This window comes from Pelophylax lessonae (genome assembly GCF_965119305.1).
Source record: "Pelophylax lessonae genome assembly, chromosome: 6".
NCBI lineage: Eukaryota > Metazoa > Chordata > Amphibia > Anura > Ranidae > Pelophylax > Pelophylax lessonae.
The window spans coordinates 72202313-72226278 of NC_138773.1; the positions used below are offsets into that span (position 1 = coordinate 72202313).

General features: G+C 45.4%; 1 protein-coding gene across 1 annotated transcript in view; it reads left to right on the forward strand.

Annotated features, from left to right (window-relative positions):
- The window catches only part of ECI1 (enoyl-CoA delta isomerase 1), a 31214-nt gene extending 15362 nt beyond the window's left edge, over nucleotides 1-15852 (forward strand). Inside the window, exons 4-7 of the mRNA XM_082262451.1 lie at nucleotides 822-968; nucleotides 4075-4196; nucleotides 8088-8266; nucleotides 15379-15852. Coding sequence (XP_082118577.1) covers nucleotides 822-968; nucleotides 4075-4196; nucleotides 8088-8266; nucleotides 15379-15545 — 615 coding nt within the window. The 3' untranslated portion in view covers nucleotides 15546-15852. The remainder of the gene's footprint in view (nucleotides 1-821; nucleotides 969-4074; nucleotides 4197-8087; nucleotides 8267-15378) is intronic.
- Nucleotides 15853-23966: the final 8114 nt, after the last annotated feature.

Genomic DNA, 23966 nt, shown 5'->3' on the forward strand with positions numbered 1-23966 from the left:
TTTGGTAGGGTGCATATGATCAGCACAGGGCCAATCGGCACTGTTAAGACAGAGGGTCAGGGGTCCTTCAGCCTCATAGGACAATCAGGGGGGAAAGAAAACTCCTCCTACAAGCTTCAACCAGACACTGAATCCAGAAAATGCTGATGAGAAAAAGTATTTAGCAGTTTATATTTACTAAAATAATTGCATTTCCATGTTCTGTGTACTGTGGGAAACCAGATATAGTGAATGCAGACTCCTGGGTTTAGTAACACTTTAATTGAACAAGCTGAAGTTAGAAGCTGATTGGTTACCATGCACAGACCAGATTTTGCACTCTTCAGGTTTAGTAAATCAGCTCCACAGTGTGGTTGATTTACTAAATCGGGAGAGTGTAAAATCTGGTGCAGCTGTGCATGGTAGCCAATCAGCTTCTAACTTCAGCTTGTTCAATTAAGCTTTGACAAAAAAAAATAACTTGGAAGCTGATTGGATTCTATGCAGAGCTGCACCCGATTTTTGCAATAATTCAACCCCAGTGTGAATGTTTTCTGCAGGTTGCTATCTGGTTTCTTTATATAAACAAGTAGTCAGGTATATACACAGAAGTTTAGAGCCCAACATCAGCATGCTGGAATTTTTTATCGATAAAGTGAAACCAAACCAAGGTAACCCAGCTCTGTACATGAAGCATGTGCATATTGAATTAGAGAGGCCAGGTTTATATATTCCTTTCGGGAGAGAAAAGCAGAATCACTTGTTTTGTCTACCTTTTTATTCTTTTACCTTATGAGATTCTTGAGTTTTACATGCCAGATCGTGTTTTGTTCTGTACCCAGGCTTCTCCGAAGATCTTTTCTGCTGGGCTGGACATCACAGAGATGTGTGGAAAGAGTGCTGAGCACTACGCAGCTTTCTGGAGAGCTGTGCAGGAAATGTGGCTGAAACTCTTTGGATCCAATATGGTGACAATCGCAGCTATCAATGCAAGTGTTTTCTGTTTTACTTAACTTTATTGTATTAAGTCATTTTTTTTGTTAATGTATGCAAAATGACATCATACAAAAGAACAAAAAACCTACATTCCTCAGAGCCGTTAAAAAGATTTGTCTGAGGTGTTGGTAAAAATGTTGATTTTTATTTTCTCTGGGATGAGTTCCATTGCCCTCAAATGAAGCTCCTGTCCTGCATCTGTGAAATGTTATGCATTGCATTTCTGTCACATGATTGGTTGATTAGATAATTGCATAAATAAGCAGCTGTTTTGATTTTCCTAGAAAAAAAATTGTTTTATGAATGTGGATTATGTAGGTTCTGCTCATATTCAGGCATATACAGTATCCCACAAAAGTGAGTACACCCGTCACATTTTTGTAAATATTTTTTTATATCTTTTCATGTGATAACACTGAAGAAATGACACTTTGCCACAATGTGTAAAGTAGTGAGTGTACAGCTTGTATAACAGTGTAAATTTGCTGTCCCCTCAAAATAACGCAACACACAGCCATTAATGTCTAAACCAATGGCAACAAAAGTTGAGTACACCCCTAAGTGAAAATATCCATATTGCGCCCAATTAGCCATTTTCCTTCCCCCGGTGTTATGTGACTCGTTAAGGCCCGTACACACGTACCGATCGTCGTCATACAAACGTTCGTCTTTTCTCCCCGGGATGTCGATGTCTGTTGAAAAGTGCAAAGACAGCACAAGAATTTTGTCCGCCGACTTCAGCTGACTGCAGAAGTGATGTCATGTAATGGTTAACTTTCCCTGTGTTTTTTCTTTTCTGAGCATGCCCAGTCTTGCAAATCTGCGGTCTGTCGGCTGATTTCTGTACTGACAGGCGAACAATCGTCCGTTCTGGTGTCGGCATACAAAATTTTTTATGTTTGCAAGAAAGACTCTTGTCCGCAGAATGTGCGCAGACAGCTGTCGGAGGCACCATACTAACAAGCGTACAATCGGCAGATCTTTCGTCCGCCGACGTTTGTATGACGACGATCGGTACGTGTGTACGGGCCTTTAGTGTTACAAGGTCTCAGGTGTAAATGGGGAGCAGGTGTGTTAAATTTGGTGTTATTGCTCTCACTCTCTCATACTGGTCCCTTGAAGTTCAACATGGCACCTCATGGCAAAGAACTCTGAGGATCTGAAAAAAAACATTGTTGCTCTACATAAAGATGGCCTAGGCTATAAGAAGATTGCCAAGACCCTGAAACTGAGCTGCAGCACGAAGGCCAAGACCATACAGTGGTTTAACAGGGCAGGTTCCACTCAGAACAAGCTTTGCCATGGTCAACCAAAGAAGTTGAGTGCACGTGCTCAGCGTCTTATCTAGAGGTGTCTTCGGGAAATAGACGTATTAGTGCTGCCAGCATTGCTGCAGAGGTTGAAGGGCTGGGAGGTCAGCTTGTCAGTGCTCAGACCATACGCCGCACACTGCATCAAAGTGATCTGCATGGCTGTCGTCCCAGAAGGAAGCCTCTTCTAAAGATGGTGCACAAAAAAGCCCACAGACAGTTTGCTGAAGAAAAGCAGACTAAGGACTTGGATTACTGGAATCGTGTCCTGTGGTCTGATGAGACCAAGATAAACTTAATTGGTTCGGATGGTGTCAAGCGTGTGTGGTGGCAATCAGGTGAGGAATACAAAGACAAGTGTGTTTTGTCTACAGTCAAGCATGGTGGTGGGAGGGTCACGGTCTGGGGCTGCATGCGTGCTGCCGGCACTGGGGAGCTACAGTTCTTTGAGGGAACCATGAATGCCAACGTGTACTGTGACATACTGAAGCAGAGCATGATCCCCTCCCTTCGGAGACTGGTCCGCAGGGCAGTATTCCAACATAACGACCCCAAACACACCTGCAAGACGACCACTGCCTTGCTAAAGAAGCTGAGGGTAAAGGTGATGGACTGGTCAAGCATGTCTCCAGACTTAAACCCTATTGAGCATCTGTAGGGCATCCTCAAATGAAAGGTGGAGGAGCGCAAGGTCTCTAACATCCACCAGCTCCGTGATGTCGACTACACATGCACAATTCAGAGGCGACAACAAGTGTTTTTTTTTTTTTTGTTTTTTTTTTTTTTTTAAAAAAAAGCCTTTTCCCGCCAGCTGCCTTCCAAACCAAGCAATAAGGTGAAAAGGTGTGTGTATAAGGGGAAACTGATGGAAGGTGTCACTCTAGGGGCTCTGCTTTAGGGTGCACCCCGGCCGGACTGTCTGCAGGTCACAGGTGAGTCCCGGTCCAGACACCATGTCCTCTCCTCCCCAGGGGGAGACTGCATGTGGTTATGGAGATCGCTGGGCTGTATGGGGGATTGATTTTAAATTCTAAAGTTTGTAAATGTCATGTGTGGGGGCCTGGTTGATTGAGGGCCGGTTAACACCAGCACACGGTCGGTGCGGCTAAGGTGCGCTGTGTGCGTGTTTCCCATGCAGCAGGTGAACACGCTACCCTTGCGATATACTGCATGTGGGTGCCATGGTATTGGTAATGGCACCCCAGACGCAGATCGCAAATGCAGTGTGTTTACAGGCACAGATTCAAATAGTACCACAGTGCTTTGTGGTTTGGTGCTGTGTTTTTTTCTTAAAAGTAGTGGAAACGCTGCTTATTCCGCAGTCTGTTACTTTTTGCAGCCCATTCAAATGAACGGACTGTCAAAATGCTCCCCACAGGAAAGCGTGTGTTCCCATGTGATCCTGGTATGAATTGGCCCTTAATCTATGTTTACACTTTTGTGTTTAGTGCATCTTTTTACCCCTGGCCTAGCACTTCCTCACCTCTTTTCTTGGAGAAACATGGCAAGGTTGCAATTTACTTGTCAGATAGCCATGACTGACAGGTAGCCAACCACAAGTGTAGAGGAAAAAAGGGCAGAATCATGAAAAAGAGGCTGACTGAAAGATACCTTCGCTTGATACGTTGTATTCCCTTTTTTTTTGGTTTGCCTTCTCATTGGAAGCTCAATAAAAAAAACTTTTACATAAAAAAAAAAAAAACCCAAAAACATTGTTAGATATTCATGACATCCATAGTGACAGCGTAGAAAAGTTAGTTATTTCACATTCTTTTCTTTTTCTACATAGGGTTCCAGTCCCGCTGGCGGGTGCCTTATGGCCATGTGCTGTGATTACAGGATCATGGCGGACAACCCAAAGTACGCCATTGGCCTGAATGAGACGCAGCTGGGCATAGTTGCTCCCTTCTGGTAATGTAGACAATAATACATAGTCTGTTTGTATTTCTTTATCCTTCACTTCTTTTCTAGCTGTTCAACAGTCAAGGTGTGCCAGAAATTTTACCTAACCCTTTGTTCACATACTGTAATTAACAGGTGTGCTTGTACTGTGTGGATCATTGTGTTTAGCTAAGAGGCAAACAATTATTTAATTCTTTAGTCCATATATTGAATAGTTCCAGAAAATGCATCGATGAACAAATGTTTTCTATGCACAGACTTAATTAGGCATAAAGTACACGTTTTTCTGTGGTTGGGGAGCCTCAGGTGGAGTGTACAACTAACCATAGAAGTGAATGGCTGTATGCCCTTGTACTTGTGTAAACCTAGTCATACATGCAGGAAAATGCTGATGTAGACAAGCATTGTTGTTTACATAAGTACAGGGGCGTACAGTACAGCCAGTCACTACTATGGGCAGGTGTACGCCTCACCTGCAACTCCCTGACCACGGGAAAAGTGTTTCTTTTAGCGCTAGACATATTTTATGCCTAATTATGTCCATGTCAGTGGCCGAACTACCAGGGTCGCAGCAGTCACACTTGCGACTAGGCACTGGCTTTCCGCCGCTGCTTCTAGGCAGTGATTGGGGCATTATGTCCCGTACACTGTGGAGGGGCGCCGCCACCACTAATTACAGTAAACATTCAGGGGAGTCGGGACAATGTACACTATGTACTGTGCCTGAGTGAGCACTCTCTGCTACTGGCACAGCCCCCCGCCCATTCCTCCAAGCAGATCCATGTCAGGAGGAGGAAACTGGAGTGGAGGAGAAAGTCAGCTGACGGGCCAGTTCAATGAAGGGGGAGGGCCTCTCCTCTTTGTGAGCAGATGTGAAAACCGAGAATCCCCATATCAGGAGAGCTCCTACTGGAGGCACTGTGAATCCAGACAGAGCACTGAGCAAGGAGGGGGATCGACTGACACTGAGAACAGGTTAGTGCCACTTATCCCATTCCTCTGCCACTGATCCCACCCCCATCCCCTTACCATCCCTCTGCCACTGATTTCACCCCAACCCCCCCATTCCTCTGCCACTGATTTCGTTCCATCCCTCTGCCACTGATTCCACCACAACTCCCCATTCATTCCTCTGCCACGGATTTCACCCCCATCATCCTTCTGCCACTAATCCCACCCCCATCCCTCTGCCACTGATTCCACCCATACCCCCACCATCCCTCTGCCACTGATCACCTCTCACCCCCCCACCAATCCCTCTGCCACTGATCCCACCCCCCCCCCCCTTCCCACCACCACTGCCACTTCAGGGTTTCTTGCATCGGGGCTCTAAAGATTGTAGTTACGCCTCTGGTCCATGCACATATGGCCTTAACAAGAAAACAGCCCCATGCATCAATTTGCAGATGCCAAGTGATTGGGTTACCATTAAAGTGACTTAGCTTTAGATGTATTTTTTCAAAAGTGCATGCATGCTAAGTAATGTGTAAACACTTGCAGGTATTTCTTAACTTTCATAAAGATCACTGTATTTCCCCTAACAATGCCATTTTCTGCTATGATCTCTATAATCACAGATTCATCTATGCTTAAGCCCCGTACACACAGGCAGAATGTCGGGAGATATTTGCCGGTACAAAAAATACCGGCTGACATTCTGCCCATGTGTATGTCGGTCTGTCCACCCGAAGCTGGCCGTGCATGCTGGAGAACCAGCAGCTGACCGACTCCTGATCAGCGCTCTCAGCCAGTGGTAGAGAGTGCTGATCTGTGTGTTCTGGCGGGGGGCATTACAACAGCTCAGTGGTGGAGATTGCCGGGCTAACCACAACCGTAGCTGTCAGTTTTTTTCGTGCAATCCAAACTATCCATTTATCTAGAGTTAGCTTCTACTTTCTGGCCAAAGATGCTGGAGATGAAACAATCATGTTAAGGGCTCTTTCACACGGAGCGGACCACATTGCGATCCGCTCCGGCACTTTTTTTTTTTTTTCACGGAGCGGATGACACTTGTGTCATCCACTCCTTATGTCCGCATATCATCCCATCCGTTTGCGGATGATATACGGACATAATGTTAGTCTATGGGGATTGCGGATGTCAGCGGATCACACCGCTGACATCCGATTTTGCTTCCTTTCCGATTTTTGAACGGAGGAAAAATAGGGTTCTGTTCCGTTCCAAAAAATGGAACAGAACTGAAAGGAAGAAAATCGGATGTCAGCGGATGGTATTCCGCTGACATCCGCAATGCCATTGACTTACATTATGTCCGTAAATCATCCGCAAAAAAAACAGGATGATTTGCGGACATACGGAGCGCCCGTGTGAAAGGGCCCAAATCCTGGGGCCCCTGTACTTATTGGCTATGTTTACAAATACCTGATACGGATCAGGCTCTGCTGCAGCCTTTCACCTTGGGGTTTGCTACAAAGTTAGTCTGGGCACTGGGGGGAGGTAACTGAGGAAATGCTTCCTCCTGCCTGCAGCAAGATAATGGTAGAATTGCAGCCTAGGCAAAGTCACTGCCTGGAGCTCAAAGGCTGCTTAAAAAAGGTTGAGTTAGATTTATAAAAAAAAAAACCATTATACCTGTTTATTGTTACATGTAAGGAATTTATTCATGCAGAATTTTAAAGTTATTGAAAAGTCCTCTTAATTACCCTGCCGTAGCACTGAAATAGGTATGCTGTGAGTGGTTCAGCAGTGCCATTAAGTTGATCTCTAGTAGCATGAAACCGATAATAAGTGGAGAATCATTCTTCGGTGTGCTGCAGTATGTGTTCATTGTAACCTATGAAAGGAATATGGTAGGTAGAAAGGAAGTCAGATATGATGTAGAGTGAACTGAGGTCAGTTAAACGATACATATGAATACTATACAAGTGTTTAATGCGGTTTTTCTAAGTTTTGGATAGAGTTGGTAAGAGTTAGAACCCCTGTTATGTTTTTTTGCTGTCCCTAACACTTTTTAGAGAGGTGCCTTTCTCCCCCAACTTTCCTGTAGGGTCAACAGGACAGCAATAAAATCTAACAGAAGTTCTTATTGTACTTCAAATGGAACTTATGAAAAAAAAATTAAACAGGGGTGACTAGGCAGAATTGTTAATGCAGAAGAGACATGCTATGTCTGTTCTGCATTAAAATTGCTTATCTGCCTGTCCACCTCTGTACAGTAAGATGCGCACGCAAGTTTCTCAATGCTGAGATGACTGAGCGCATGTGCGGGCGGGAGTGATGTCATCCCAGCCTGGCCAAAGAAAGTGGCCAGCAGTTGATACCTGGAAAGCCAGTAAGGTCAATGGGGACCTCTGGAACGACTCATCGCTTAAACGAAGGTGAGTGTACCTCTGCTTTAAGAGAGGGGATTTTTTTGCTGCCTTTTCCAGTCCTTGTGACCATATGGAAAGTGAAGGGAGTTTTTTCCCAACAACAATAAAAATATAAAAAGGTTGTAACCCTTCCCCACTGTCCAGACTGATTCCACTTTCCACTGCAATGTCAATCCAGGATTTTGATTCTTTGGTGTCTGAACTGCACAAGTACTGATTTCATGTAGGTCCCTATGAACTTTGTAGAAGTGTTGAAGTACATGACAATTTTTATTTGTCCTATTCGGACGACTATGAATGCTGTTATGGGGCACTGAAAGCAATGGGTTCCATAGGCTGGAGTTGGCTGAGACCAAAAAAGGCTTTGTTTAGTGTTCGTGTTCCTACAACTGGCAGTTTTTGCCCAGAGAGGAATTCATTTTTAAAACAGAACATCAGTCTGTAGCGTGTTGTGCTCATGTTAAGTTCGTTTTTTAATGCAGTCACTGTGCTTGATTTATACCTTTTTGTATGTAATGTGCACATTTTCTTTTTAATTAATTTTAACAAGTCTTTGTATCCATTTCAGGTTCAAGGACACGATGACACACGTTGTAGGAAGCCGTGTGACCGAGCAATCCCTCCAGCTGGGACAAATGTATCCTGCCCCCGCAGCTCTTAAAATCGGTCTTGTGGATCAGTTGGTTCCAGAGGATAAGGTACAGAGCACAGCAGCAGCCGTCATGGCTCAGTGGCTGTCTGTCCCAGGTAAGAACATTACATGGAAATCAAATCTGAGCCTGAAGAAATAGATGCATTTTGTATTGCCTCTTATTGTTTTAATAGCTTAGAAAGTGTATCAAAGCTATGAAATATACCATACAGCAGGGCTTGACAAATTTTCCTGAAATCTAGGAGCCAGCTAAAAAAGTTAGGAGCCAGTTTTTTTTTTTTTTTAAACTAACAACCAAGCTTTATTTAATAAAACGGATACTAAATTTACACATAAATACGACTAGAACCCCACTCTCCTCTAGCACAATTGGATGAAAACAGACTGTCTGTCTCTTTCCATCCGATGCCATCTGATCCGATCCATCCGTCTGCTTTTGGTGGACAGGATCAGATGGCGGCAGATTACTGCTCCATAGAGGAGAATCAAGGGTCCGATCAGGTCTGCCTGAAAAACTGACAGGCGGACCTGATCAGACAGCCTGTGTGAAAGGGGCCTTCGGCTGTGGCATGGCGACGAGAAAAAAAAAAAAGGAGATATATATATATATATATATATATATATATATATATATATATATATATATATATATATATATATATATATATATATATATATATATAGATATATATATATATATAGATATATATAGATATATATAGATATATATATATATATATATAGATATAGATATATATATATATATATTTATATATATATATATTTTTTTTTTTAATAATTGGAAAAAAAAGAATTTTTTTTTATTTTTTTAATAATTAAAAAAAAAAGAAAAAAATATATTTTTTTTTTTTTACATTTAAAAAATAAATTAAATAATAATAACCACACTCCCTGTCAAAGGTAACTAACTGGACAGGGAGATGGTAATGAATGAATTGAGAACAAAAAGGCAGTGGAAACAGTCATTACTCCCGGCCTCCACAAGAGGGCGCCAGTTCCCCATTGGAAGCCTGTCATCTCAAGTAGGCCGAAAAGCCGGGGCCTCGATTTTCGGACGGCCCGGAAGTCCGTGCACTCCGTGCGCGGAAGTCCGGGCAAAAATGACAGGACACCTTCTGCAGGGCACCCCCAGGCGCCAGGTCGCTAATTCTAGTCGCAAATGCGACCTGGCGCCCGGGGATTGTCGAGCCCTGCCATACAGTAACTGCTAAAATACCAGTGGGATAACGGTTTCACCTGCTAAAGGATTTTTACCCCTTGGTGATGGCATCTCCTGGCCCTTTAAGGGGTTTAGGGGGCTCTTGTACAGCTGTTTTTGCAATATTGCACGCAAATATGCGGCCACTCTGCGCCAAAGCCCCCCTCTGAGACACCGCATATTTGCGAGCTGTTGGCGCCAACAGGTTTAAAAAATCTGTGCCATTTTGTGACCTGGGCTTGCTTTCCAGACAGCAAGTCCAGGTCCAGCACAGCCTTATCAAAACCACATCCCCAGCCTACTAACTGAACAGTGAAAGAAGAAGCCGCACACTGATAGTCATCCTTCTATGCACTCTGCTTTCTCCTCCTTTCAGTATATATCCTGCCAGCTGTTCAGTGTACATGAACAGAACCTGCAGAGTGCTGGCCCACCCTCTCCCAGTCTCTGTTTTTTTTTTTTTTTAATGGGTTTTCAGCTTAAAAGAGCATCCTTCAAATTATTTTATAGATGTAACTTCAGCCTTTTTCATCTAAAAAGCCAAATTATATTAATATTAATACACTGAAGTCACTTGCAGCATAGACAATAGCGCTATTAACCCCTTCTTGTCCTGGGTAGTTCTAAGAAGAATGTAGATCTACTGTTGCTATACCTTTTTTATAAGGGTAAACAAGTGAGGCTCGATACACACTAGTGTTTTTTTCTGCTCCTAGAAGCTAAATAGTGTTATCCTATGTGTCCATGCACACTGCATTAGGCTATTAGTAGACAATACAGTGTGTTTACAGCAGAAATTCCCTGCTGCAAAGATATAATATTGTTACTGCAACTTGAAATGGAGCTAAAAGTTACATTTGTTACATAAAGGGGAACTGTCATATCTATTTTAGTATGCACTTGTTTTATGTGTTGTTGGGAAGTTTACCCGAGCATCACTTTTATGTTCTACTTCAAAAATCACTATTTCTCTTTTGTTAATTGACCGACACAGCTCTTTATCTTTTAGACAGTTGGGTTATGCTGCCCCGTACAGGAGTGGGACACTAGGCAGGAAAAAAAACTTGACTACGCCTATGGGGCAGTCCCAGGGGGTATACTCTCAGCTATAAGCATTCAGTTTTTTTAGGGTCTACTCAGGAATAAGGACCTAGTTTCTTGCTGGATCTCTGGTCCTGGCAATTTTTCACCTTAAGTGGATTTTTTCCTATCTTTGTTATTTTGTTCCTGTGAGAATCTACTATCAACTGCCGGACTGGCCGACAGACTGGATAATCTAGATCCAGAGGGTCCCCCCCAGTCTGGCCAGCGAGCGCGCGCAGGCCTCAGATCCACGCTAAGTAGGTCGCGACATAGCCCCACTGGACAGGGGCTGGCCTGTGAGCTAAACGTCTCGTGAGGGTGCATATGACCTGGCCTCGGCCTGAGTTGCAGTGTTCCTCCTGGTCGACAGCCACCCACATTCCGATGGAGCGATGGTCTGTCAGGAGCGGTGCCCACCCTGTCCAGGTATGGTAAATAGCTGTCCCCCGCTCTACCCCTGGAGGGTTTTGGGGTGGATGGGGGCCCCTGCCTGGGATGATGGGACCCCCGAGTTCCCCTCCCTCCCCCCCAGCCCCCCTAAAATCTCTGTGGTCACTGTGGGTCTTCAGGCCCCCCCCTCCCTAGGTAAGGTTATGAGCTAGCTTTTGCCACATGCACTTAAGGGGGCTTGATGGAGTTGCTACTGACCAGGTTTTTCCTGATGCACAACAGGGAGTTGAGCAGGGTTCCCCGCTACCCTTGGGGTTTGGTGTCTAGGGCAGGGATGTCCTTTGGGCTCCCTACTGCAGTTGTTGGGCTGGTGGAGCAAATGGTTTGGCATCCATGGGTCCATGCCTCACATGGCTGGATCCGGCCCAAAATTTAGGCCGCAGCTTTGTGGTCTACTGGTCGAGAGCTATGTGGGGTAGTCCAAGTGAGGGTGGTTGAAGCCACTACCCTCCGTTTGGGCTTCCACCCTCCCCTCCTCTGTCCCTGGGTGGTCGGCTCCGCTGGGGCTCGCGCCTAGGCGGCTGGGCATCCACAAAAATTGAGGTTGTGGCTTGTAGCCTACTAGGCCAATGCGGCCGAGTTGGGCGCCTCTGTTGGGAGGGCGGCCCCAGTGAGTCTGGCTGGACTTGGGGCACTTGCGGCTGGGTCTCCACACAAATTGAGGCCATGGCTCGCGGCCTACTAGGCCGTGCGGCCAGCTTGGCGCCTCCCTTGGAAGGGGTGACGCTGTGGGGGCGATTTATTTTTTAAAGGCAGCCATGCCGTCCTTATGGAGAGCACCTGCCCCTTTTAAGCGCTGCGGGACCATCAGGGTATGCTGCCTCCGCGTCACGTCGGGTGGCCCCCTTTAAGGGGGCTATTTCTTATTGTGCGGACCTCTATGGAGGGGCTCAGAGGGCAATCCCCCCCTTTTTTTTTTTGTGGGGTCCAGTAGTTGGTCCATTCGTGGCCCCTTATTCAGGGTCCCCCTTGCGGGATCGCAGTCGGCGACCCTCCCCTGATTGTTGGGTTTTCCAGGTGACCTTCGTATATAGCGTCCCCCGCCCTCCCCTGCCTCATCCGTCTATTAGATCCTGAATCTGTTTCGGCCGCTGCGGACGCTAGTCACCCTACTGGGTCTGCGTCCACACACTCTGAGCGCTCAGAAAGTTAGTATGTTTCATCTGCTCCTCCAGCCGTGCATGAAAAGGCGCTGGTGGATGCATTGATTTTGTCAGTGCGTGATATTTTAAACATGGCGAAGATGCTGTGTTGGAGGCGCTGGTCCCTTTTGGCACCACAGGCCCTCCACAGTGGCGGAGGTATTCCCCCTTTCCCGCTTCCTTGACTACATTGTCACAAAACAGTGGGGTTGTCCAAAACGCTGGTAATTCCGGTTGAGGAGCCCCGGCCTTTAAAGATCCGGTTGATAGGAGAGCGAAGGCTCTGGCCCGCCATATGTTCACTGTGGCTGGTTCAGCACTTAGGCCGGTACTTACTACTGCCCTGGTGTCGCAAACTCTGACCGAGTGGGCTACACTTTTATGCCGGGACCTGGAGTGGAAACAGCTTCCCTCTGCCTTTGCGGATCAGTTGGTCCAGGGGCTACAGTTTATCTGTGATGCCTCTTTGGATGTGGCTCCTTTTGATTTCTAAGCTGTCTGTATCAGCAGTGGTCCTTCAGTGTATTATCTGGCTGAAAATGCTGGTCTGCGGACCAGACTTCTAAGAAGGCCTTATCTGATTTCCCCTCTGCCCCTCTGTAGGGGATCGCCTGTTTGAAGCTTACTTGGATAACCTCATTAAGGGTCTCACGGGGGGGGGGGGGTACTCTTCTTCTACAGGCTGCTAAGGGCAAGGAGCCCCATTGTAGACGTGCACCATTCTTCTTGGCAAATAAGAGGCCTTTTCGTCCCTCAGGGTCTCAAGACAAGGGATCTAAGCCCTTCAGGGCCTCCACTGGAGGTTCCAAAAGGATCTGGTCTGGCAAGCCACGAGTGGGCTCTTCCAGACCTGCGGACATGGCTTCCTCTGCATGAAGAGGCACCCTCACCCGTATCTGGGGTGGGGGAGACGTCTTCGCTGTTTTCCGGAGTGATTTCCAGGGGAGTTTTCAAGTGATTGATGTATGCTGTTTTTTTGATCGGATCCAAATGCACAAATGATTGACGCGTGCTATATCCGACTGATGTTTATCCTGTGTCATCTGGTAAGAGGCTGCATGTTTTAGCTCTCTTGGTGGTGGATAAATCTTTCTTTTCTTTAGTGTGTGTGTGTGTGTGTGTGTGTGTGTGTGTGTATGTATGTATGTATATGTATATATATGTATATGTGTATATATATATATATATATATATATATATATATATATATATATATATATATATATATATATATATAATATAATCACTGAAGGACTATTTGGAATTTACACTTTGAGCGCTGCTATTTCATTTGATTGTGCTTGTTTATCCTTTACCAATAGGACATTGTGCCAGCAGCTCAAGACCCATTCATTGGACTCGTTCTTATTATTGCTATATGTTTTTTGTCTTAGCGCAATTTCTTAAAGTTTTATTTGATAAGGTGGATGTGTTGGCATCTGCCGATGCTTCCTTTGACCGCAAGGTTTTGAAGGCTGCACCCAACACCCCTCTGTGGAGTTGGTTTTCTTCTGACACTGCTTATAACAAAACTGAATGCCTATAGCTGAGAGTGAGAGTATACCCCCCCCCCCCCCGGGACTGCCCCATAGGCGCTGTCAAGTTTTTTTCTTGCTTACTGTCCTACTCCTGTACGGGGCAGTATAACTCAACTGTCAGGATAAGGAGCTGTGTCTGTCAATAAACATCAGAGAAATGGATTTGACGATAAGCCAAAAATTAAATTTTTTGTTTTCCTGCTTACTTGTCCTATACAAATCAGTAGACTCTCTCTAGTAGCTAATGGAATGTCTGTAGAGAAAGTATAAAATCAGCAGTTTACCAAAGTCTGTGTTCTGCTCTCCTTACTGGGGTACCGCTGCAATTGCGGCGTCTGCACGTGTTGGCGGTGTATTCAAACTCACGGTCATGGTTGCCAGCTGGTGCTGGCTCTTTCCATGCTGACTAACATGAGCCTTGGCTTGTGTTTGTCCCACCGTTTTACATGACGTTAGGGACTGGATTTGCATGCAGCCTACACGGACATTCAGCCAGTGTCACTTCATCCACCTTGATTCACCTTTTCTAACCACATATGTCTCCTCTCCTGGCTCTCCGCCGTGGTGCAGCATATCCTTGCCCCTTCAGCTCCCGGATCAGACGAATATACCCCCACTCTGTTAGTGGTTTCCAGTCTGATTTAGCCAGAAATGTATCTATATACTCCTGATGAGTGGGCGTAATGACCCACGAAACGCGTAGAGTTTCCATTACAGATTATTTATCGTCATGTTACATTGATGTTGATATGCTGTTATTATGTTCAATATGCTGCAATGTTGTTACTACTTCAATGTGTTCAATCTGCCTTACATGTCTTGCAATTATGCTTGTGGTCATGCACACATATTTATTATGCATTGTATTTTACAATAAAATCTACTTTTTTACTCCTAGTGACTATTGTATTCACCTCATATAAAGTCCCATTAGGGCTATCTTTTTTCTTTGCAAATATTAGGGATGGAGGTGTTTACAATTGCAAGTGTTAGACCATCCCCCCTTGATTACTGGGAAGAGCAGGCCATTATACTTATTTAAAATTGAGAAACAGAAATAATCAGTTTAAACCTCAGACATGAATAAAATAGTCTACTTTAAAAGAAACCTGAGAGCAACACAGGAGCTACCATTGCCTATCACTCCTTTGTAAAATAACAGTTGCCTGTCTGTCATGCTCACCTTATTGCTTCACTGCTTTAAATTGTTGGCTTATAATTCTAATTAAAAAAAAAAAACTTTCCTGCATCCACACATTTATACTGGATGAAGTAATCTTCTTTGCTGCGCTATTGTTGCATTCTGACAGCAGGGACTCCTCCGCTGTCAGAATACACTGATCAAAACTGCAGCTGATTGAGTGAAAATTTAGTGACGTTGTTTCAGGAAATTATGTGATGTTTTCAAAAAGCTATTTACAGCACCTTCCCACCAGCCATGATCTGCCTGCATTGCATAGAGAAATACAGAGTCCCACTGGTGAAGTAACAGGGACTAAAATAAGATGTAATGACAACAGATTTTATTCAAAAAACTTTCATTAGCATGTTGATTGAGGAGGGTGCCAAGGGAAGGCAAAATATAAGCAGACCAAGCTTAAGCAAAGTGTAAGTAAAACTACGTTTTGACATTGCACCCTGACAGACATGCTGGCCTTTTCTCACTCAGTCCAAACTTACATAACACTTTTCCTGCAGTTTCATTTTGAAAGCTATACAATATTGAATTTTTTTTGTATTTAATTTTATTTTCTTTTTTGTTTTGTTTTTTACAGATCACGCCCGTCAGATTACCAAGTCTATGATACGTAAGCCTATCCTAGACAGGCTAGTCAAACAGCGAGAGGCTGATGTCAATAATTTCGTCAGCTTCATCTCCAAGGAATCCATCCAGAAGTCTTTGCAGGTCTATATGGACAGGTTGAGGCAAAAGAAGCAATAACCTGCAGAGTAAATGTTGAAATGTATAGGAAAGCCATAAACTACTGTAAGTCACAAAGCCTATAGTATTAAGGAAGATGGGACTTGGACTTGTGTGGTCATCTGGAGGAAGCTCTGACGAGCGCGTCTTTAAAGCTGCCTTTGTACATTCTCAATGTTCTTACTAATCTTTTTACAGGTCTGCAGGGGGGTATTGCAGGGTAGCTATGTTTTTTGTATAGATTTTTTTTCCTAATCAGATGGTATTTTAAATTCAGTCCATGTTTTCTCTTCACCAGCTAATAAAATATTTTGTGAAGAAACTTAAATGTTACTGTATAAGATGTTTGTATCGAATATGAAAGTCCCTTTTAAAGGTGAGATATGTGCAAAGCAAATATTGCCTAAATACAAGACTCATGTTTGGTTTCTGACATCACCAAAGGGCTGCACATAACATACATTGAATGTAAACCCATGTTTTTAGGAGCTGCAGCCCCTTTTCCATGGAGTATGGGTTGCGCCATTTTTGAAAATCAGTAGCTTAGACGGGCTGCCCCATTTATACATAATTTTGTGGTTTCGCAGTGCTTTTGTAATCGTATTTATTTTCTTCTGAGTTGCATTGTGTATTGTGACAAATCCGCTTAAAATTGTACGATTGCGTATGGTGCAGGCATTGGTTCTAAGGAACGGGATCTATACATCAACTGATCCTTAACATTAAATAAGTGGATGTGCATCATCCCATGCCTTGGTACTTCTTCAGGGAGGAACGGGGGTTTTGGAAGCCGATGGATCCTGTCTATAATCAGTTCTACTTCCAGAAGTGCCCGAATCAGAAGTTTAAAGAGGTCACAATTGTAGCGCCGTAGATCTTGTGTCTGCACTGCCTCGGGGATTCCTCCAATTTTAAAATTATTATGTCTAGAGCGGTCCTCTAAGTCAGCGAGTTTTGCTTTCATCCATGCATGTTCATCTACATGCTCATCGTGGGCATCCAACATTTTGTTTTCTATATGTTAGACCCTGAAGCCCACTGCCTGTAATTCCTCTTTAAATTGTTTGGTGATGTGCATAATATCTGCATGCATTGAGCTTCTGAGTGAAATCAACATGTCTTTCATGGTAGTATCCATGATAGGCTGATTTAGATGTGGGAAATTAGGTGATGGAGTCTGGAAGCTCCCTGGTGTCAGCAAGTAAGGTATAGTAAGGTTTAAACTTACCCATAGCAGGGCTGTCCTCTGCCCATCTGATTTTGGATTTTACTGGACTGCTGATTAGTGGGGTAAATGCTGCTGGGGAAGATGCGCTGAGAGGTGATCCCCGAGTAGAAGGTCGTCCAGTGTGCGGTGTGGGTGAGGAATGCCTACTGCCGCATGCTGAGGGAAATGAACCGGCGCCATCTTGCAGAATTCCCTTGGGCGCCTGGTGGAAGAACGCCATTAAATTTTGCCAAGCATACGGGTGCGAGTGAGTGGCCCTGAACGCACACTGTCTGCCCCTTTATGGACTAGTGCTCTTAGCACCTATGTAAATTAGGTCTATATTTATACAATTTATATCTTCTTCTTCTTTTTTTTTTTTTTCTTTTATATTTAGGAGAAAGAAAATCACAAAAACGTAAAACAGATATTTCTCTTTCGTTCACCGACGGACACAGTGCTCCATAAATCATAACTACTGGGTTATATTGCCTCCTCCAGGAGTAGGACTAGGCAGAACAAAAACACCTGGCTACACCCATGGGCCATCCTCAGCTTGGTATATAACCACCCTCTCTGCTCTAGATAATCAGTTTTAATCTGTCTAGTCAGGAGAACCTAGGCTTCTGGCTGGGATCTCTGGTCTAAGCAATTTTTTCTCCTTCCTTGCATCTTTTTTGTTTTTTTTCTCTCGGGTGATCTACAATCAACTGCCAGGCTGGGCGACGGGCTGGATAATCTAGATCCAGTGGTCCCCCCCCCCCAGCCCAGACAGCGAGCACGTGCAGACCGCAGCGACGTGCTAGGTCGGCCACGACATAGCCTCATGGAAAGAGGGTGGCCCGCGAGTTAAACGTCTCGCATGGTCGCATACGATTGGGCTTGGGTCTGAGTCGCAGCGGTCCCTTGGCTGACTGCTCCCCTACTTCGGTGGCGGATTCTGTCTGGAACATTACTCGCACCATGAAAGGGTAAGTACAGTCCCCCCTCTCCCCTTTTGCGTTTTTTTGGGGTGGACGCAGGTAACCTCCAGGGACAGTCAGACCTGCCTGCAGGTTCCCTCCTCCCATCCTTAAATCCCTCAGTGAGCTGGGCTTCCCCCTCTCCTTTCCCCCTGTCTGGACCTGGAGTCTGGTGGGTCTCTGAGGACAGAGAATGGGAGGTTCTAAGCTAGCTTCTCCGGACCAGCAGACAAGACCCGTTCAGCATTAAGGTCTGCCCTCACCCGTTATTGGGGTGGGGGGGACATCTTCACTGGTTTCCGGCCCCGTGGACTTTTTTTTTGTGATTGTCAAGGAGATCCGCAAAATGTTTCTTTTGGGGGTACCCAGAAAGGGGGGCAAAGTTTGTTCTCTTCAGGTTTTTTTTAGGTCCTAAATCTTCTTGTGCAGGTTTAATTCCTGCAAAGGTTCAGGTGACGTCCGAACTACCGAACGTCCCCCCTATCCCTATCCAGGGAATTGATCTACCTAGGTCTGATTTTTATTTCTGACCAGGGTGGTCCTTCCTCTGGACCACAGGCCATGATTCACCGACTGCTGTCACACAGACAGTTCTCTCTCCTGATTTGCATACAGGTTCTGAGTCTGGTGGTATCAACCTTCAAGACAGTTCTGTTTGCACAGTCCTACATGCATCTCCTTTAGCAGGTTTAGCTCCACAGGGGGATACACACAGGGTTCTCTGACAGACGCCGCAGGCATCCAAGGGCCACAGTAAGGCCAGTATCATCCTTGGCTTAGGCTTCTTACGCAGTTCCTGTGAGGAATCAAGAGCGAAGATCTTCCAATCATCCTGGTCGCCGTAAATGTCCTTTAGGGGCTTCCTCTTAGAGAAGACCAGTTGTCCCATGGGCTAATCTACCATCCTGCTTTACAGTCGCTGGTTTTAATGGCTTAGCTATTGAAAGCCAGGTACTGAGAGATAGAGGTTTGTCTGGATCAGTGATTCCTACTATGGTGAAGGTGATGAAACTTGGAAAGCATACATTTCTTGGTGTCGGTTGGCGCTCATACTCAATCCTTTTCTGTGGCTCGGATCTTAAACTTTCACCGGGTTTTTGATCAGAAGTTGGCCATCCGTACCATCAAGGGCAAGGTGTCTGCCTTGGCAATCTTCTTTAAGTGACCCCTAGCCATGCACTCTTTAGTTCGTACCTTCATTCAGGGGGTTCGACATGTGGCTCCACCTGTACGGTCTCTTTTTTGCCGCCATGGGATTTAAATTTGGTGCTTTCAGTTCTCCAGAAACCTCCATTTGAGAAAATTCGGGAGATTCCCTTGTCTACGTTATCCCAGGTGGTGACATTCTTGGTGACTATTACATCAGGCTGCAGAGTTTTGGAATTGGTGGCATTATCCTGCCGCAGTCCCTATTTGGTGGTCCATAGGGTTAAAGTGGTTCTTCATTCTTGTCCATCGTTCCTGCCCAAAGTTGCCTCTGACTTCCATTTGAATGAGGACATTGTGTTGCCTTCCTTGTGTCCCAAGCCGGCTCATTCCAAGGAATTTTGCTTTGCGTACGTTGGATGTGGTTTGTGCGATTCAGGTGTATCTGGCAGCTACGGAGTCCTTTCAGAGGTCAGACTCGCTTTTTGTGGTTAACGGATGGACCAAGAAAAGGGCTGGCCGCTTCTTCAGCTACCATCTTCAGATGGATCAGACAGACAGTGACTCAGGCCTATCCTATTAAAGGTCAGGTTCCACCTTTCCCTGTCACAGCGCATTCTACTCGGGCGCTGAGACCTTCTTGGGCCTTCCGTCATTGGGCATCAATATCGCAGGTTTGCAAGGTGGCCACTTTGTCCTCGGTGCATACCTTCACAAGGATCTATAAGGTAGATATTTTGGCATCTTCGGATGCTTCTTTTGGCACAAAGTTTTGCAGGCTGCTGTTTAAGAGGGGCTGTTCCCTCTTGAGGGGTGTTTTTTTTTAAATTTCAGACGGGGCTCCTGTGTCCTGGTTAAGGGCACTTGTGTTTAGCCTTGGGTTATTTTCTCCACCCCTCATTTTCCTTTTGGACATCCCAGTAGTTATGATGTATGGAGCGCGGTGTCCGTTGATGAACGAAAGAGAAAAATTGGATTTTAGTACTTACTGTAAAATCCATTTCTCTGAGTTCATCGACTGGACACATCGCTGCATAAATCATAACTACTGGGTTATATTGCCGCCTCCTAGGAGTAGGCAATTAAAAAATATGTGGCTACGCCCATGGGCTGTCCTCAGCTTGGTATATAACCTCCCTCTCTGCTCTAGGTAATCCGTTTAGTAGCAAGCAGTGTTAAGTGTCAGAACTCTATAGAGGGGTGGGTGCTGTGTCTGTCGATGAACTCAGAGAAATGGATTTTACGGTAAGTACAAAAATCCAAGTTTGCGGTTTGCACATAAATTATCTCTTTCCAATGCTAGTGGAACAGAACTGCTTGCAGCTGGCCAGCCCAGTATGCTGTACGTCAGCTGCATTCCCTTCTGCTGCTCTTGCTTTAGCAACTGTGAGATTTCTTAAAATCACAATGTTGGTAGTTTTTTGTTAAAAAAAAAAAAAGTAATCAAACAGTGAGGAAAAATCTCTTTAATATGTACATAGATGAAAATCAAAACCTGACAAAGGCTCTCACCCTACTTAATCTAAGACCCAAGTCATTTTTGGTTGCAGTTGGGCTTTAATTCTTACAAAGATACTGCACCCTAGTGGTGCACCGAAATTTCGGCAACCAATATTTTTTGGCCAAAAATGGGCCTATCCCATTGCGGCCGAAAACGAGTTAAAGATGCCGAAAATGAATGGCTGCTAATAGCTGTAAGAAGTGAGCCCTTCACTTCCCTGTCAGGCGGGTATCTCCGTTGACCGCTCCGTCCTTCTCCTCCGCCGGCGCCGGACGCTTTATTGTGAGCTACACTGGTTGCTAGGATGGCTAGCCGACTGGCGTCTAGCAACCAGTGACATCCCGAGGAGAGGACCCAGCGTTCTCTCTCACGCTTCATGTGCCCTGGTGCTGCCAAGGAAGGCAATCTGGCTGTCTTGCTGTGGTTTAGTTCTCTCTCTCTCCCCCTCCCTTCATGTGCTCTGGTGCTGCCGAGGAAGGTAATCTCTCTCTCTCTCTCTCTCTCTCTCTCTCTCTCTCTCTCTCTCTCTCTCTGTGTGTGTGTGTGTGTGTGTGTGTGTGTGTGTGTGTGTGTGTGTGTGTGTGTGTGTGTGTGTGTGTGTGTGTGTGTGTGTGTGTGTGTGTGTGTGTGTGTTTTTTCTCTCTCTCTGGCCAATGCGCTACAAAGGAAGTGATGTGGTGTATAAAATAAAAGTAATAATAAAAAGGAATGAAAGAGAAAGCAGCTACAAATTTTAAAGTGTCACCACCATATAAGAAAGGCAAAATAAATTGGCGCTTATTTGCAGTGAATAACAATTCGCAAAGATGTGTAATATACAATAGATATATCAAAATGCCGTGAATCGCATACTCCACAAAGCTGTGTTATTCAAATCCTATAAAGTAGATAGTAATCAAATGTGAACGGCAATAATCAAATGAAATATAACATCATGATTCGCATACTAAACAATGATCAAGAAAATGTGCGAATAATGCAACAGATCAGGAATAAATTCCTAATAGATGTGCAAATATGACAATAAGTGCTGGAAAATGGGTATAATAAATTTATTATATCCATTTTCCAGCACTTATTGTCATATTTGCACATCTATTACGAATTTATTCTTGATCTGTTGCATTATTTGCACATTTTCTTGATCATTGTTTAGTATACGAATTATGGCGTTTTATTTAATTGGATTATTGCTGTTCACATTTGATTACTATCTACTTCTTGGGATTTGCATCACACACCGCTGTGTGGAGTATGCGATTCACAGTATTTGATAGATCTCTTGTATATTACACATCTTCTTTGTGAATTGTTATTCACTGCACCCTCTTAGAGTCGGTTCACACTGGGGCGACACGACTCCTTACTACTTCGGGGGCGACTTGTGCATTACAATGCACCACGACTTCGGAGCGACTTGCAGGGACTTCACATAATGGAAGTCTATGCAAGTCGCTCCGAGGTCGCCCCCAGGTAGTACAGGACCCTTTTTCTAAGTCAGAGTGACTTGTGTCGCTCCTGAATGGGTCCTGTAGCGTCAATGGACCGCGATGATGCGCGACTTGTCAAGCTGACAAGTCGTGCTAGTGTGAAACGGCTCTTATGGGATCCACTGGAGTCCAACTGAAGTAGGTATGCACACACAATTCTGCGACTCTGCGACACCAACACTGCCAGCAGGTCCATAAACGCAAACCTTCCACTCAACTAAACATTCTTGTTAATGGTGGAAACTTACTGTAATACAGGGCAAAGAAAAAACTATTTTAAAATCATTTGGGGGGGGGGGGAAGTCATTTTCGGTTTTTGGTCAAGGGCATCCTGAATTTTGGGTTTCTGTTTCGGCCCAGAATTTTCTTTTCGGTGCATCCCTACTGCACCCAAATTAAAATAACAATATTTCTCTTACGTCCTCCGACAGTCGCCGCCTCTTCATATTCGTCACATATAGGGGTATTAGACTTTGCTCCGAAGGAGTAGCTAGGCAACAGAATATGTTAACAATAAAGCTTTTAACATATCCCACCCTCAAGGGGTGGTCCCCTCAGTCAATACCCTCCTACTTCCTGCAACCATATCTCAGTTTTAATGTCTAGCTTGTCAGGAGTGGCTGGCTCTCTCTGTGCTGGGGCTTTCTGCCCCAGACTCTTTCTTCTTTTTAAAATTTTGTTTGAGTTTTCTCTCTGCCTTTACTTAGCTGTTATTTTTGTCAGCGTTAGTTAGTTCTTCTGATGAAGAGGATCATGCGGACTGGGTCTCGGGCTGATCCCCCTGGTCGCAGGTCGTGGGTCAGTGGCTTCCCAGTCTGCCATCGAGCGTTCAGCCAGGTAACGCTCCTGGCACAGTGAACGACCCATCCCTGTTCGGTGCAGGGATGATTGGTGAGGTGGCTACCTCACTGGACGCTGTGCGGTTTTTTAACCCCCATTTTGTGCGTCTTGAATGCGACTCTCCCTGCCTCATGTGCAGCGGCTTGTTCGCCTGTGCGGGTCCCCCACGCCATGTGAGGTAAGTGTATTTATGTGGGGACCTGTCTGTCTGGGGGGGTGTCAGTCTGGGACTGTGTAACCTGCCTCTATTCACACTGCTTGTCTCCCTATCTCTCGGCTGCATGCTGTGGGCTGCAAGGGGGGGGGGGGAGCTGTGTGACACTGTGTGTGTCAGCCTGGTCAGTGTGTGAAGCTGTGTGCTGTGGGGCATGTTTTTTTGGCATGTTTGGCCATATACAGCGATCGCTGCGGCGATCTGACATGTATTCTGATACTGGAATGTAATGTGTGTTTTACTGCACTGTGGAGCGGCGGTTTCGGCGCCAAACGGTGCCATTTTGCCTACACTCGCTCCGGCCGCATGTTTTACATGCATGGCGGCTATTTTCTTGTAGCCTCCATAGGCTTACATAGAGCGCCCTGGCAGCATCACTTCCTCTTTCCAGGAACACCGATCGAGGCAGCAGCAGCGGCGAGGGTCTCCTCAGGTTTTATCCTTCTGTTCTTGCTATCCATTGCCTGTGTTCAGTTTGCATATTCCCTGTGGGGGTCTTATTGTGCTTGAGTGTGGTGCAGTGGGCTGCACTTGCTTAAAAGGGGCAGTTAACCCTTTGTTGTCTGGCATTACAGGGGCAATGGATTCTCAGGAGGGCAAATTTCCTACAGCCTTGGTGGAAAGCCAGGGGACCGCTGTTTCCCCCCCAGGGGGGGATTTAGCCACTATTGTGGCTGGCCTTGCTGCTCAGGTGCAGATGCTGGTGGCTGCTCAATCTACTAAAAGGCTCAGAGTTGCTCTTTCCTCCGATTCTGAGGGTGAAGGTGATGGGGCTGTTATGGCGGGGGCCTCCTTATCGGGGTCCCGCTCCTCTCTTGATCTAGTGGGGTCCGAGGTGGAGGCTGAAGTTGAGGGGGTTGATAATTCTCCCCCTGGCTCGCCTGAAGAGCTTGCAATCATGGATGAGTTGATTGCTTCCATAAAGCAAACGCTGCGTTTGCAGGACGAAGTGTGTCCCCCCGCTGCCTTGGCGGCTTATGGGACGCAGAGAAAATGCAGGACGCCGCAGGTTTTTCCCTGCAATGATGATTTTCAGCGCGCTGTTAAGGAACAATGGCGCAATCTGCGCAAACCTTTTGCGG